The sequence below is a fragment of the Chanodichthys erythropterus genome, chromosome 13 (assembly GCF_024489055.1).
Source record: "Chanodichthys erythropterus isolate Z2021 chromosome 13, ASM2448905v1, whole genome shotgun sequence".
NCBI classification, from domain to species: Eukaryota; Metazoa; Chordata; class Actinopteri; order Cypriniformes; family Xenocyprididae; genus Chanodichthys; species Chanodichthys erythropterus.
This window is the reverse complement of record NC_090233.1, coordinates 18156298-18173983: the sequence shown is the minus strand read 5'-3', so window position 1 is coordinate 18173983 and position 17686 is coordinate 18156298. Positions and strand designations below refer to the sequence as shown.

At 38.0% G+C, this 17686-nt stretch overlaps 1 protein-coding gene across 3 annotated transcripts in view; it reads right to left on the bottom strand.

The window, feature by feature from the left end:
* camsap1b (calmodulin regulated spectrin-associated protein 1b) overlaps positions 1–17686 on the bottom strand; it is a 29005-nt gene continuing 11319 nt past the window's right edge. The window contains exons 4-18 of one of the 3 annotated variants that reach the window (XM_067406786.1): positions 16824–16985; positions 16567–16647; positions 12361–12502; positions 11066–11205; positions 10863–10959; positions 10442–10610; positions 8845–8936; positions 8149–8227; positions 5765–8045; positions 5442–5578; positions 5114–5328; positions 4907–5009; positions 4645–4766; positions 1771–1889; positions 1–1670 (exon numbers count right to left, since the gene is read on the bottom strand). In XM_067406786.1, coding sequence (XP_067262887.1) covers positions 1374–1670; positions 1771–1889; positions 4645–4766; positions 4907–5009; positions 5114–5328; positions 5442–5578; positions 5765–8045; positions 8149–8227; positions 8845–8936; positions 10442–10610; positions 10863–10959; positions 11066–11205; positions 12361–12502; positions 16567–16647; positions 16824–16985 — 4236 coding nt within the window. In that variant the 3' untranslated portion in view covers positions 1–1373. The remainder of the gene's footprint in view (positions 1671–1770; positions 1890–4644; positions 4767–4906; positions 5010–5113; positions 5329–5441; positions 5579–5764; positions 8046–8148; positions 8228–8844; positions 8937–10441; positions 10611–10862; positions 10960–11065; positions 11206–12360; positions 12503–16566; positions 16648–16823; positions 16986–17686) is intronic. The other 2 variants (XM_067406788.1, XM_067406787.1) reach the window with 2 other exon arrangements.

Below are 17686 nucleotides of genomic sequence, written 5' to 3'. Positions count from 1 at the left end.
CTTATTTAAAATAAATAATGGTATGATAAAGGAAGCAAAATGATCAAGAATGAGTAGTAGTGTTTAAAAAAAAAACAGGTGACCAACATCAATACAATCTTTTAGTTAATATATAAAAACAGACAATATACAAAACTGCAATTAAAAATTAAACAAAATGCAGCTGCGACATATAGACAAATCTAACACCTATTATTTGGAAACAGTAGTTTAAGAATCATTAAGGGTCTGTCAGTGTGCTCTTTTCGGTGTTAGTGTTTGAGAGATGTTTCTCAGCGTATAACAGAGTATCTTCACCTTTCAACAACCAGCTTTAAGAGCAAAAAATGGTTTAGTAAGCCCTTTGAAATTCTACCCAAGCTATAAACCTTCATGAGCAAAACAAAAAATAAAGTGCATGTGCAACACTCAATTGATCTCGACACCAAATACGAGGCTTCTGTGAGTGTTCTCGAACGTCTAGACACAAAGATGTCGGCAGTGTTGACACTTTTTCGCTGAGGAATGTTTTCAACCTTGGTAAATAATTAGACAGCGACTGCAAGGGAAGTAACCGATTATGAATATATTAAATACTGTCATTCAAATCGTTTACAGCGACACTCTTCATAACAGAGCATGCTGCTCTTCGCATGAGAAAAAAGCTCCAGTGCCAACATCAACATGGTTACATTGCATGATAATAAAAGCACTAAAACATGATCATAAGTGCACCATAGTAAAGACTGTCCAGTGGAGAGGCCGCTACAGAAGAACAGAAGAGAAGAGAACTGCATCTGACACTTATCAAGGTCTGTTTGATTCCCTTATCGAAAGGACCATAGTGTTTTAAAAAACAATGGGCTACAGCTGAGCTGCTTTTTCAAAGCGCCGAATAAACAGACATAGTACCACAACGCATGAAGGCCAAAAGTACGCATACCTGGGATTGTCCCAGCGACAACAAAGGAGCAGCATGTTTCGGAGGCAAAAAAAAAGGTTGTTTGAGAGGCAAGTCAGCTATATTTTTTTACATTAATTTGAGTTCTGGCAATCCTCATACATGTTTTGAAGATGGTTAAAGGAAAACGTGTTTCCCTTGCAAAAAAGAGGGAAACATATCAAACAGAAACAATCATGGGGGATCATGGGCGCTTCGTTTAAATGAGCTAATCAGTGCCAAACTAATAAATACTTCAAGTAGCAAAAAATGAATCAGGTAAAAAGACCACAGGACTACTTCAACCCAAAACACATTCAAATGAAGTGCATGTTGACTCATGCCTGTTTGTTTGTTTGTCCAGCGAGCCTCTTCCATCCAAACTCTGATGGAAGTAGGCAAGTGATTTCTGGCCTTGTTGTAAAAGTGCAGATCTTACGAGTGCCATCCGTCTTCACTTTCCGCTCTTTTTTTGCCCTGCGGGTCTTTTGGCTTGCCACAGGTGGTTATGGATAGTCAGCGCGTCTACACTAACGGACACAGTCTTGGCGGGGATTACAGTGAACTGCTTGCGGTCCGAGCTGTACTTATAGAGTTTGTCGATCATCTTCTTAGTGATGCTCTTGGGCCCTGTGCCGGTGAGCTTGTGGATCTCCTCTGTGTCGGGGAAGTAGGAGTAAAGGGCTCTGAACTGGCAGCCACTGTCCCGGAAGAGAATCATCAAGTGGTTGGATTCACACTTCTCCAGCTCCTACAGGTAAAAAAGGAGGCAATTAAATTTCTATAGTTCAATATCAAAATTTATAGGCAAAACTATTTGCATACCATGAACCTGCAAACTGGTCACACACCTCAAGAATGGAGTTCTTCTGCGGTTCATTTACTTTTCCTGCTAAGCAGCAATGAGAGATGGCGTTGTGGATTATTGGCTTGTTGGACTTCGCGCTTGGCTCCTTGAAAAGCTTGGGTCCTAAAGTGACAAAATATTAAAATAAAAAACGATATTAAAACTGCAATATATAACACATAATGAAAAGCATTGGTTGTCCTATAAGGCCATGCTTTATTAATGTTTTGGGTCTATAAGATTTTTTCCCCCTAATCTTTTAAAAAGAAGTCTCTTATGCTCACCAAGGCCGCATTTATTTGATCAAAAATACAGTAAAAAAAAAAAAAAAAGTAATATTTTGAAACAATAATACAATTTACAATAACAGTTTCTATTTAAATATATATTGTAAAATGCAATTTATTCCTGTGATGGTAAAGCTGAATTCTCAGCAGCCATTACCAGTCTTAAGTGCCACATGATCTTTCACAAATCGAATTCTCAAATTTAATGCTGATTGGATGCTCAATAAACATTTATAATCAATGTCAATGTTGAAAAGAGGTGTGCTGCTTAATATTTTTGTGGAAACTGTGATAAAGTTTAAAAGGTAACACTTTATAATAAGGTTAATTAGTTTACATTACTTAACTACATTAGTTAACATGGACTAAGAATGAACATTACAGCATTTATTAATCTTAGTTATTGTTAATCTCAACATTTACTATCTATTATTAAATCCAAATTTGTATCTGTTAACATTAGTGCAATTTGAACTAACATGAACATTAAAGGGTTAGTTCACCTAAAAATGAAAATTATGTCATTAATGACTCACCCTCAAAAATAACAAAAACTTTGACTTTATTCAGCATTGTCTTCTCTTCAGAGTCTGTTGTATATCCGCTTTCACTCCACAGTGACGCTGCTGCTGCTTCTTCTTTCCTGTTTTAGGGAGGTTGGCATCCAGTTTATTGGTGCATTACCGCCCCCTTCTGGTTCGGACAGTGATGCTGATGACGCGTTTTCTAGTGCGCCCAAGCTTTGTTTACAGTCTGAGGGAGACGCACCCTGTATTCAAGCTATTCTACATTGTTTGTATATTGGTATTGCTATATTTTTTTAAAATGGTGCGTAGGTGTGCATGTCGCGGATGTCCTAATCGAGTCACTGTCCAGAGCAATGCACCAATGCAGTAATGCACCAATAAGCTGGATGCCAACGGCCGTAAAACAGGAAAGAAGAAGCAGCAGCAGCGTCACTGTGGAGTGAAAGCGGATATACAACAGACTCAGAAGAGAAGACAATGCTGAATAAAGTCGTAGTTTTTGTTATTTTTGGACCAAAATGTATTTTAGATGCTTCAAAAACTTCTAATTAACCCACTGATGTCACATGGACTACTTTGATGATGTTTGTATTACCTTTCTGGATATGGACAGTATACCGTACATACATTTTCAATGGAGGGACAGAAAGCTCTCGAACTGAATCTAAAATATCTTAAACTGTGTTCCGAAGATGAACGGAGGTCTTACGGGTTTGGAACGACATGAGGGTGAGTCATTAATGATAATTTTCATTCTTGGGTGAACTAACCCTTTAAGTAACATTAACAAAGGTTAATAAATGCTGTACGAAATATATTGATCATTGTTTATGTTAGTTAATGCATTAATGTCAGCAAATGAGACCTTAGTGTTACCATTTAAAAGAACAGCATTTATTTGAAATAGAAATCTTTTAAAACATCATAAATCTTGCTGATCTTGCTTAATTTCCTTAAAAAAAAAAAAGTGAAAATAGATGAGAAAATTAAAGATTAACTAGGACTTCTGTAAAGGACAAAAAGAGGTACCAGGATCATTACTTATATGATAAAATCTATACAGCAGACTGCATTTTTCAGAGCAACTCTATTTTCTTTATTTTTTATAGACATGAGGGAAAAAATAAGTCACCTAAACACAAAATATTTGCGGTTAATAATGCAATTTATGAGCAGGGTTTTTTTGGACCAATGTAATTTCACAGTAGACGGGGCTGGCCAAGTAGAAAACAAATGACCGATAAGATGTCTTGTTGTCATAGCTGGTTAGGACAACAACTCTTTTTCTTTATTTTGTTTTAAACTTGAGTTTATTGCTTGTCAATTTGTTAGGACATGGTGTCCCTCCTTGAGCCCTATACAGCTCTCATTGATGCGTACAGGAGCTTCTCAGTCTCCATGATTAAAAGCTAAAACTACCTCATCCATCACTCTGACAGCCGACAAATGCCACAAACCTTTCTATTCTCCTTCTAAACAATACCTTGCCTTACATGGTTCAAAGGTTCTCTGCAGTGAATGCTAAGATAAAATTCATCAATGATAATGTAGCTATGCCATTCTGAGCATTACCCAAATAACTGAGATGAACCCAAGTATTTTTGCAGTGATTTTTTATACGCTTAAATTTAAATGTAAAGTTATGGAGGACAAATATAAAACTTTGAATTGTGCACACATACTTCAGCTTTAGAATGCGAGTCAACAAACAGAACAAATAGCATGTATTTGCCCTGTAAAACATATTAGTTGTCAATTTAAGAGCAAACAAGTAAAACACATCAGAGAGTTCAGGCTTGAAGGACAAATTCATCTACTAATGTCTGCCCAAACAAAAAAATTGATGTGCGCTTATGTACTCGAGCACAAAGACAAACATATTGGTTAATGCATGGTCAAGATTACATCAACATGCTGCCATTTTTTAACACAGGATGTTGTCCTGGTGTCGAGGAATGTAAATAATTTAGCACACCAGACCAGCATGTTGTACCCACAGCCATTGAGCATCAAACACAAATATAAACCACTTGCTTCCTACAGAACAGAAAGTGAAAAACTCACCTGTGTATTCTGCCATGGATGTTGATGTAATGGAAGACGCGGTGGAACCGTTGTCCCAGTCTCTTTCTGTAGTCCGACTGGAATTGCGACTGAGGCCTGGAAATGACTCTACTGATTCCCCTCTGTTCATGGAAAGAATGAACAGCAACATTAGAGTGCTCTGAAGGTCACAGTCTGAACACATTCAATTGATTCTGAAACAAATTAATGAAATGCAAGCACGGGTCTGCACGCACCCTGTAGGGCAGTGGGAAGGACTTACCGTTGAGATCCCGCCCCTCCTGAGTTGACACTGTCTGGTTCAGTGGTGGCCACAGAGGCCAATGACAGATTAGAACCAGACTGGGCACTGATGAGATTCTCACCTAGTGAGGGACATGGTTTTATTATTTCAGTTTAAGTGACATTGAATGTTTCTTTTTTAAACTCAGCAATAATGTAATAACAGAAGGCATGATTTAACACTTACTGGCAGCAGGGCACTTGGAAAGCATTTCGATTGAGGGTTCTTCTTTCAGCACAGACTTCGGCCTTTGTTTTTTGACCTTGGTCTTGGGTTTGGGTTGGGGCTGTTCTTGCTCCTCACACATCTCTTGCTGTTTCCTTCGAAGATATTCCTGCTTTATCAACTCTCTCCTGGCCTTCTCCTCTTCTTTTCTGATTCTTTCCTCTTCAGCTTTCCTCCTGGAATTGGGAGAGAAGAGAGGCTTTAAACATACAATCTCCATGAAAAATGCAGAGCTTCTCTTTACCATTTTTATATTCCTGAAGGATGGCACTTCAAGGGTTGTCAATACCTGGCTTCATCTCTTTTCAGCTCACTTTCAGCCTCTATCTGCTGCTTGCGGAGCCGTGCCTCCTCTGCCTTCCTCTGTTGTTTCAGCAGAAACGCTGCTCGCTTTTTGGCCAATTCATCCTCTGCTTTTTGCTCATCCTGCAGACATTCAACAACAAAACTTTTAGATTTTTACATTTTCTGAAATACTAGATTTCTGGGCTGCTGGGATGCCACTAATAAAATGTAAGCAGTACATAAAATAAACACTTTGCCAGAAAAATACAACCTATTTGCCTTCAGATAAATACTTTTCAAATGTCCTGTCCACTGCACTGACTTTACCTTGAAAAAGAAGCCCATTCCAGACTTCTTTTCCCCATCACTTCCATCAGCGGTGACATCCAATACATTGCTGCTTTCTTCATCTGGGTTAGCAGCCAAATCAGACAAGTCTACTTCAATAAGATTGACTTTTCCTCTAGAAATGTCCTCTGAAGAGACATTATCCCTCTCAGGCCCATCATCAGATGTAGCCTCAATGTCCCGTATGGTACTGGAAATAGATTCATCGAAAGTGACACCAAGGGCCACAGAACTTGGTTCCCTTGAGACCATCCTCAAGTTTGCTTCATCATTAAGGTGGAACGTAGTGCTTTTTGGATTCCCTTTGTCTTTGTTGAATGAGTCCAATCTTGCAGAGCTTTGCATGATGTCCTCAGGCTCTGCTTTGGGGGCCCTGGCCCCTTGAATAACTCTGGCAGAGGGGCTGTCAGTAGGTGTAGGAGTAGTGCTCTTCTGCCCTTTGCTGTGCTCCTTAAGCAACAGCTCTGAAGGTTTGGAACGGGACCGTGCTGAACTTAGTTTGGGTGGCTTTCGTATCACAGGGCTGCCACTTGGTTCAGTGAAATGTATAGAAGCTTTGATCCTAGGTTCAGATACATTACTTTGGTCACTGCTAGGTGGTGAAGCAGCACCTGTTGGAGACTGAAGATTCTGCCTCATGAGCACTTCCTGCTGGAGTGAAAGTTGCATCATTTGCTGCTGAATGTTTCCTATGGCCTCGTTCAGCAACTCAATGGAGCGGTTGCATTCATTAATATCCATCTCTTCATCCATGTCTAAGGCACTAGGGGACACAGTCCCCCCACCTGCCCACTCGAGAGATGCCTTCTCTGGCTCTTCAGCCACTTTTGGCCCGTCTCTCAGAGAATCAACACAGGTGTCATCTTTTGATGACTTCTCTTGATTGAGTTTTTGGCCATCTTTCAAGTAGTACTCAGACTTTGTAGGCTGAGGGAGAGTGTCACTCTTCCCTTTTTTTACTATGTGCAGGAAGGCTGCTTTTCCAAGCTTAAGCCTTTGTCTTGCCGCCAAGACCTCCATCTTTTTCTTTTGGGATTCAATTGCACGTCTCTTTTCCTCAAGTTGCATGTGAAGCTGAACAAGTTCAGAGGCCAGCATGTTGGTACTGTCCTTGTTCTGCGGTGTGGGACTCTGGTCTCTTTTCATCCTCCAAGAGGTCAGAGGAAGGGTGCAACTCTCTGAGCCATCAGGTGTTGTGCGCTGCGAGCTGCTTGTGCTGGACCGGATGTCTTGGTTGCTACCAAACTTCTGCATCTTTCGTTCGGCAAAACTGGTCATACGAATGCTGCCGCTAGCCACACTGCTGACTTGGGACTGCTGGCCAGGGCTAGAGCACCTGCTCCCACCATCCTTATCCTCATGTTCCTTCACATTCATGTCCTCACGCAGTTTGGCCGACTCTTCGTCCTCTTCATAGAACTGTTTCCTGTCTGGATGAAGCTCTTTGGTGAGCTCTGCATCCTGCTCCTCAATGGTCTCCACTGTCTCTATATCAGACCCTGGATGGATGTCCCATGCTTGGACAGGCCTCTTGTCCTCAGGCACCGATGAATGAAGGTAAAACCCAGGTGACCGATCAGCAGAAGACTGCTCAACGCTACTTGTCGCCAGTGGTTTGAAAGCTTGCATTTGCCCAGGGGCTGGAGGCACAAGTTCACTAGATTTATGCTCAATAGTTGTCTCAAATTCAGAGCTGATGTTGGGGGTAAAGGTCCGGTTAAGGGTGTGCGGAGGTCTCCGTCTGGAAGACGAAACGGCGCATTCTGCTCCTGCCATTCTTCGTGCTGGTCCTCGATGCCGTCCTTCTCCTGACTCTTCTTCCTTATTCAGGCTTATGGACTTCTCTTTGGCTGGCCTGAGAACCGCAGGCATCAAAGGTTCCAGGTAGAAACTGGCTGTTCGGGAATCTGAGGATGCTTCCTCCTGTCTTCCCCAAATGCCTGTTTTAGCACCAGGGGTAGCACTCTGTCGCTCTGCGTCTTCAGAATTTACCAGGGTGATGTCATTCTTGGATGAATCGGCCCTGGAGATGGTTACCAGCTCTTCCTCCTCATCCATGTTAACGTTGCCCAGTAGACCATGGCCATTGACCCGTTTAACACTACCGTGACCTGGATGGCTCTGGTGCTTGGGTGTGACAGTGGAAGCCAGGCTGTCCTCACTGATAGAGCAAGTCAGACTAACGCTGTCACCCGAGGCCAAGTCTGCATCGCTGTCCGTAGCAGAGTGAAGAACATACCGATTCAGCTGAGACAGTGGCCTGATTATTATGATAAGACAAGAATTACCAAACTAAATATAAAATCAATGAAATATCTTAAAATATATGTTTTAAGTATTTATATTTGTCAATAGTGTTGTACCTCTGCCGTTTATCTGACCAAGCCACAGATCCTCTGGAGTGACCTTCTTGCGTCAAAGAATTGGAGCGATTTCGAGAGGCTAATAAGAAAAGCACAAGTAAGAGAATATGATTACCTTATTCTAAGTCAAACTGCTAAAAGGCCATTGCTGACTTGACAGATCTAAGTCTAGGTCAACCCCCCACCATGTTTCTTATGAAAATTAACATGTTATGTAAATAAGCATAAATTGAATTAAACAAATTTAAGTATATTTCACAATTTATGTGAATTTATTCATATTACCATAATGCAGGGGGGAAAAAATTTACTAAAAAATGAATGAAAACTGGAGTGGACAAAGGGCCTTGAAGGTCATAAAAAAAAAATAATGGGGGGAAAAATCATCATGGGGCGAAAAACTAAACTTTATATTCCTCAAACATTCTGTTTAGGAGTTTGTTCTAAATAACTAATCCCCAGTATTCTGCCTAAAAACTTAATAAGTTTTATAAGAAGTTAATAATAATAAACAAATTGACAGAATGTTCAACTTTCAAAATCTAACCGAAGCAGCTTTAATAAAATAAAAAAAAAAAACATCACATTAACTATTTCTTAGAGTGAACATTTTTGGGTACCTTCCATGAGCATGAAAACAACAACAAAACTAGTTAGAGTTTTTCTATGAATGGCAGCAGATGCTTGATCCCATACCCATGCTTTCTTCTCCTGGCTGAGCCTTCTTTTGTCTTTGTCTCAGTGGCAGAAGTGGATGGGAGGGGCTGAACCCAGAACTCCCCTTATTACTGAAACAGCAAGCAGAGAACACGGTTGGCAAACCACCAGCACAAAAAAATTAGGACGAATGATCTCCAGGCCCCCAGAGGTCTATCCAGCCAAAATCTAATCGTAACTGACACTAAACATTTTCCATGTGGATGGACAAATATAGACAAGCAGCACTGCTCTGTTTAGGACTCTAAAAAGACCATTTAAAACAGTGCTACAATTACAGAGCAACATTAATGGCACCAGCATGACATTAAAATGCCTTTTATGTCAGAGTAGCTTGTATTTTTACTTTGCCTGTGAAACAAAAGTAAGCACAGTGAACTTATTAAAATTCTTTTAAGTTAGGCAGGGCAATGCAGTACTGTCTCAGCATGCCTAAAAACACAGGCTCACCATGACAATGCAAAAGATGTTATGATACAATATGATTTAGGTGTGAATCATAAACATGCAAGCAAAGTTCATGTTAAAGTGCATGCATGAATGTCTATACACTTCATAACTGCAAACAACATATGGAAGCCAACAGGGGCATGTTTAGGTTATTGGGAGCCCTAAGCAAATCTCCCCAGTGAGCGTGTTCTGGAGAGACTGGACTGATTTTCTACCGTTTAGTGTCAACCACCATCTAACTCAGCCAGTTAAGATCTACATTTAGCCTTAGATAATATATGAATATGGTCCCTGGAGAATTGGTTTTATCAGCTAGCAATTTTCAATTCACATTTAAGAGTGCAAGTTGCAACTATTATTAACAATGGAAAGATGAGGCTCATCAGTATGTCGCAATATCACCCTGTTTGGACTCGTTATGCTCCATTTCCTGCCAGTCTGTCATCATAGTTATGCATTTTGATTCACAAGCTTGCAATTTGAGTCAATATCAGTTATTTTGAATATAGTGTATATCAGGTACAGTGCATGGCAAATTTTCTCAAAAAAAAAAAAAATCTCAACATTATATAGTTGGTACTAAACTGATTTGTATACAAACTTAAATTACACTTAAGGACTTTTTTATAATAATGAAGTTATAATAGGCCTACTAACTTTAAAATTATTTCTACTTCAATTTGTTTTTTGAAATATAAAGCTTTTTTATTAATTATTTTTATTAATTATTAATTAGGTTATCTTTTTAGTTACTGTATAAAATGAAACACCCTCTAAGATGTGGCCTACTAAAAATTTAAACATTGCCTAATAGAGAAATTAACTCTTCTGCATTAGACGTTTTATAATTTTAATTTGTAAATTAAGTTAGTGAACACTTCATGGGTCGATGCATGTTGTTTTTCTACTCTGGTAGATTAAGTAATAGGGGTCTGCCTGGTGAAATAGTTTTAGTTTAGCAAGAAGGGAATGTTAATTATAAGTTTATTTAGAAAGAAATCTGAGAAAGACCACAGCATATTTTTACACTGAAACAGCTTTGACCAGATCACTGACATTTACACCCACAACTACCACAATGAATGATTTTACACATGGAACAGAGACAAAACCATGAAGCACTTACAGAGGCTCAGATTCTTCAGGGTGCAGGAAGTACCTGTTACAAACTTCCGGGCTGCTCTGGACAGGAAGAGCTGGATCAACCACACCGGGAGACACCAGGAAGCTCCGTTTGGTGGCGTTGGAGATGGGCACAGTAGGCCTGGCACTCTTGGGCTGAGTCATTGCTCTTGCTGCAATGAGATTATTATAATACAAGTCATATTATTATTACATTAGCCAAAATTTGAGGATGTTGGTTGAGGCTTCATGCAAACTTTATTTGTTAAAAAAAAAAAAAAAAAAAATCAACAACTTTAAGCATTATGATAATATGACAATAATAATAGGACACATGTATAATAACATAATAATGACATAATAATGACAATAATATGACAAATGTACAGCCAATATAAATAAATAAATAAATAAACTCTCTTCACCATCTTTAAATTCCTGAACATCTCTGGGCTGGACAAATTCAGGCTTCACAATCTCAAACCACCAGAAGAGCTCCGCTATAAATACCATAACATTGTGCTGCAGAAGAAAATGAACAACGAGAGAATCATGAACAGACCCATAAGGAAAAAAATGAAACATCCTGTTAATGATGAGATCCATTATACATAACTGAATAACTTACCTTGAGCACAGGAGGTGCATACAACATGTCTTCTAAAGTCAAATAGAAGCTTTTGTTAAGGTACTCATTGGCAAACTCTTTCAGCAGCTGGATATTATAAAGGCTGTCTGCTATTGAGGTCACCTCTTTCAAGCAGATATCTGAAGATAACATAAAACACAAAGTTAGCAAACAAGCTATCCTGAGGCTTGCAGACTTTGACATTCATGAACGCTATAGGGCTGAATCCAAACAAGGTCAATATTTGCTTATGAGTTGAAGTATCGGAAAAGAACATTTCAGACAATTGTTACTTAACTCAAGAGGCAATGCAAGGACATTATGAGAAAGCCAACCAACAAAGACAAACTACAAGATACCTACTGTAAGGCCTCTATTATCAACAATCAAAACTTTGCTGAAAAACCTGTTGTACACAATCTACTACATGCCTTCCATTGTACTTTTTTAGCAAGCAAAATGCCTTTTAGTATAATTCTAAAAATGTGCCTTTCAGGTTGTGGGTACATGCGTCTTTTTGCTCTGAATTCTTTATTGATTTTACAGAAGTAAACATGAAAATAAATTTCAAGACAAACATTTATTGGACCGAAAAATCTGTTAAAATTTGAGTATCAAATATGACATCAGGCTTTTAAGGAATATTTATCTGTAAATGTCTCAATCATCATTGTATTGCATTGCATTATATATTTAGGTGTTATCAGGTGTTTTTTCCTCCTTGTACAATATGAGCCATTAATGAGCCATAAAGGAATGATCAAATAAGATACTCGTAACAAACAAGTTTTCTTTTAGTATATTTTATTATTATCATTATTATTATTTTGTCTAAAAAGCTTCAATAAACTTCTACATATCAAAACATTTGATTTTTCTGCCTATTCATGTCAAGATTTAAATTAAAATAAGGATTAAAATGAAGTGCAGCACCAGGTTTAAATGGGAAGTGTGTTAAAATACTTTCTCTTTTCCCAGCTAAAAGTGCAGTAAATAACTATAAGCGCATGTCGATTTTCCATTAAAATAAGCTCTGTGGCGCCATCAAAACATGTTCTGTTTGTTTAAGCCGCCTGACATAGCAACAACTGGCTCAACCAATGGCATAACTCTGGAGGAGTGTATACGTATAATAAGCCATTTAGGAGGGAGTATGGGGCGGGTGGAGAAGGCAGGATGAGTGTTTGGGAAATCCTGATTATGTTTGGTGCTACTAGTGGTGAAGACACTACACAATCTAAAATTCCTTTAGACTAGTTAACTAGTCTAGTATCCCTAGTTATATTTCACTCTACCATCAAGCTTCATCAGGTCTGGGCAGTAGTAATGGACCACAGTCAGCAGTGCAGCACCGTCACACACGTCCCTGATCAGGTCCTCCAGCAGGGGGAAGTAGGGTAGCTGTCTACCTGAGGCATGGTCCCGCCGATAACGTACCTAGAGGTGACATGAAAGAAAGCCAAATTGTCAAAACCACCTAAAACAACAGGCTTTATTCCACAAAATAACCTTTGGTATATGGCACTGGTATCGTGTTGGCAAGTGGCACTTTTGCAAGAGGAATATAGTTTATCCTTGAGGCTTAATATAAGAGTATTTGCTGGTCTAGCAAAACTTAATAAACTAAAAAAAAAAAGTTAAAACATAAGCGACTAAGACTGACAGACAATTTTAAGGATTAGTTCATCCAAAAAACAAAAAACAAACAAAAAAAAAAAAACCGAATTTGTCTTCATTTACCAACCCTCATGTGGTAACCCTCAAAATGTGTTTTTTTTTCCCCAAGGAAGACAAAAAGATGTTTAGCAGAATGTCAAAACTGCTCTTCGCCAAATTATGAAAGTGGAAAGAGACTGGGGCTGTCAAGGAAAAAAAAAAAAAAAATCACTGTAATTTTGTAATTAATCACAACTTCATTAACGTTAATATATTTTTATATTGCAATATATTTACATTGAATCTCCAAAATAATGTAGAAACAACATAAAGACAATATATTTTAAATATTTGTTTAATGGCACTTTAGGCTAGTATCACTGATACCAGTTCAGATACTGATGTCTCTATTAAATAGATTTTTTTTTTCAGTTTTAGCCATTATAGCCATTCAACATTACAGTATAATACATTAAACTGAAAAAAAAAAAAAAAAATTGCAAAATGAACGTGTTAATTTTGACAGCCCTAATTATTTATTATTTATATATTTATATATATATATATATATATACACATACACACACATACAAAAAAAAAACGCTAAAAATCTTCTGTTCCATTGTAGCTCTAAAATACCCAGGTTCTCATTCACTTTTGTTGTGTGGCAAAGTGCAGCTTGGACAGTTCCATTGAGTTCCATTGCAGTTTTATGTTCCAATGATAAAGCACAGCCACAAGGGATTTGGAACAACATGAGGGTAAATAGGGTAAATGATGCCAAGTTTTATTTTTTGGGTGAACTGCTCCTTTAAGAAACAATACAGCGACTGGCCACAAAATAGTTAATCACAACAAACTTAACAACAAATAATGATATGAACCCTAAAAGAAAGAAACACTGATACGCAGTTGATACTTAAAGGATTAGTCACACTTTTAAATAAAATTTTCCTGATAATTTACTCACTACTTACGGGTTCGTTCCGTAAGTAGAATAGTACAAGGCGTTAATTTGTGTTTATAAAGCATGTGTTTAAAATGACTGATCGTTTCGCTAGATAAGACCCTTATTCCTCGTCTGGTATCGTTTAAAGCTGCACTAAAAACTGTAATTTTGACCTTCAACCATTTGGAGACCATTGAAGTCCACTATAAGGAGAATAATCCTGGAATGTTTTCATCAAAAACCTTCATTTCTTTTCGACTGAAGAAAGAAAGACAAACATTTTGGATGACATGGGGGTGAGTAAATTATCAGGAAATTTTATTTAAAAGTGGACTAATCCTTTAAAGGACTACAACTACACATTCTTATGGATACATAATACACTCGTTTAAACGAAAAAAAAAAAAAAAAATACAATACAATCTGCAAATGTAGTGGTCAACTGATGTGGAATATTTGCAGGTCAATGCCAATATCTCAACTCTGCTCTGCACATTTTGTAAACTTTATTTAACACACCTGATTCAGATTATCAGCATGTTAGAAAAGAGCTCCATGATCTTAACTAAGCGTCAGACTATCAGATAAGGGAGACACAAAATGTGCAGAGCGGTGAGTCCCCAAGGCTTTGAGAAGAGGGAAGCAGAAATCCAATATGCAAAATATCACATTTAAAATTTGTCTGTAATTACAAATATATTTATTTGATATATTTACTAAAATAATTCCGTCATGCACAGAGGTATATGTATGCATAAAAAGTATTATAGCATTTCAATTTATATTAAGACAGTAAATTAAAGGATTAGTTCACTTTAAAATGAAAATTACCCCAAGATTTACTCACCCTCAAGCCATCCTAGGTGTATATGACTTTCTTCTTTCTGATAAACACAATCTGAGTTATATTAATAAATATCCTCGTGACACATCTGAGCTTTATAATGGCAGTGAATGGGACCAACAAGTATGAGCTGAAGAAAGTGTATCCATCCATCATAAACGTACTCCACAAGGCTCCGGGGGGTTAATAAAGGCCTTCGGAAGCGAAGTGATGCGTTTGTGTATTTAAATTATATTATATTTAAATTATGTATATTTTGTTTTTTACACGCACGTATCACTTCGCTTCAGAAGGCCTTTATTAACCCCTAGAGCCAGGTTTCTTATTCTTGATGGATGCAGTTTCAAACAGGTGGTTTCTATGCACTACCATTATAAAGCTTAGGAGCATCAGGAAGAAGAAAAGAAGAAAGTCATATACACCTAAGATGGCTTGAGGGTGAGTAAATCATGGGGAAATTTTCATTTTAAAGTTAACTAATCCTTTAATCACAGCAGCCATAATCGTAATCTTGTAAATGTATTCAATTGTGCAGTCCTAACAGACACCAAGTCTAGGTTTCAGAAAGGAAACAGTAAAAGCTAGACACATCTAAAGGTAAAGACAGCAGAATGGAGACAGAGGATCTCTGTGCCATTCATGAAACCCCCACAAGATTCAGCATGCAATGGGCAGGTACAAACATAAGATCGGGCTGAAGAACATACACAGCCGAGAGACAGACAGAACAAGAAAGAGACAAATGAAGATGGAAATGACTGCAAAAAATGAAAAGACGAAAGCTGGAGTTAGAGACTCCAACACAAAGACTCTCTCACACACAAGTACGCTCAGCGGCATGTGTTAGCTTATAACTGCATGTGCTCAAAGGGTGAAAGGCAGTTCATTTTGTGTGATTACAGCGTGAGCCACTGGATAGCAGCGTCTCCCAGTGTGCACTGATTAGATAAAAGCGTTGCCTGAGTGGTGATGGCGTATGTCAGGACTGACACATACTACGCGTGCAGTGGAGAGGAAGCACTCACAGCCAACTTACAGGTACTAGTTTCCAATACCATTTTGAGGGAGACTATCCCAGTAGCGAGGGAGGAGGTTAGAGGGAAAGAGACGGGAAGAGGAGCAGAGAGGATGTAAAGTCAGGGAAGAAAAGAGCAGACAGATGTGACCCTGCTATGAGGTTAGAGGAGAAACAGAAGGAGTGATGCCACTGATCATTTCCATAAGGCTGTTGTTGTTACATTAGTTATCTATTCAGATGAGTCCAGACATTTCAGTTCACACCTGTGGCCCTGTTTACACCTGGTATTAACAACTGTTGCATTTGATCCAAACAAGTGGTCAGTCGATTGTGTGTCTGACTCAAACACATCTCCAATGAGTGAACACTTGAAATCAGAAACTAGGGCTGCATAATTTGGTGAGAAAAAAAAAAATCTAATTGTTCCATTTTCAATAAAAATTGCAATTGCGATTTAAAACGAAATTCCAGGTTTGCTGTGCTTGTTTGTAGGGCTGCACATTTTGGCCAAAATATTGTGATTACATATCAATATGGCTATAAAATAATAATAATTATTAATTGTATTATCATAATCATCACATTACTAAATAAAATAATAAAAATTACTGCTGCTGCAAACACAGTTGAAACAAAAAAAATCCTCCAATGCAGTTTGAATAATGTTTTCTAGACATTCAACTCTGTTTACACTAGTCTTCAACGATGTTCACTTGTTAATAGATTCCTCAAGACAGATGTTAAAACCAGGTCTAAAGCCGGGGACACACTTAATGATCATAAGGCCGATTATGAAGGTAATTTGATATGACTGATCATGCCCAAACGTGCTGAGTAAGAGCCAGTTGCATTCAGTCGGTGTTTAAATTCTGTGTGCAAGTATTTTCCTTCAGTTGAAGGAAACAGTCTTTGTGTGTTGAGCTCAGTCTTAGAATGTTTAGCTAGTCGTTGAGTGTGTCCCAGGCTTAAACAGTGCCTGAGAGTTAGAGTGTTTTACAATCTATGAGTTAAACACATTCTGGGGTGTCTGGTACCTTCTGATGGCTTGGAGATTCCAGCAGATGCTGCTTTGATTTGTGCTCCTTCTCTGTGATCTCCCTCATTTTCAGGTTCACCTACAGCATAACGAAGGGATTGCTATGATACATTTAAACGAATTCATAATAAACATCTGTTTTTGCAGCCTTCTTTTAAAAGTGCTGGTAGAAATCTGGCCAAGCACTGAAAGGCCCCCTTCGGGACTAGACAAACATGACTTGACTAAAAAGTCAAACCCTTTAATCAAACACACCTTGTTGATCCAGAAGACCATAGCATCCTCAAGGTCAAAGGGGAGCTCCTTGGAGGCACTGAACGTGGAGAAACGCTTCACGCAGGTCACAACCTTCTCAATGCTGATCATCTCCACCGTGTAGGCCATCATCAAAGCATCAATCATGGGGATGTGAGAACTCTGTGCCACAAAACAGAGGCGAAAGAAAAGTCACACTACTGCACTTTCATACAGCATAAAGAACAAGAAAATGAACTACATTTTATCAACTGACTTTCAAAGTTAAAAAGAAAAAGTTTTCACCATAAATTTCAAGACAGCATCAAGTACATGTAAATGTAGTACTATTTAGGAATTTTTCTTTCTTTTATTTTTTTATAGGAATTTTCCACAACCAACAAGCAAAGCTTGTTAATCGATCGTTAACCATTAACCTAGTAAAAGAAATGTCCCTATACTCCAAAACGTAAAATCCAAACATTTAAGGGTGCTCATGGCTCTAGACTGTGCCTAAAACGGTTGCATTTGCGACTAAAAATATTAATTTGCGAGTAGTAACCTATGTATATCAATTTCCCCCGTTTGTTATTTGGTTACACAAACCAAATTTTATATATTTATATATTTATTTCCATATATTATATATTATTTGACACACATTATTCAATATAAGATTTTACTAGCATCAGGGTTATTACAGAAAATATAAAAATCTTATCGGATTCAAAATATTAACAAAAACTATAAAAGTAGTAAGAGAAAATAGTGACATTAATTTCCCAGAAAAAAATAAATAAATCACAAGATGAAAATGCTGAAACTGTAAAGGGGAGATATATAAACAACAGGACGACTAAAATTAAAAATTTAATTGATTTAAA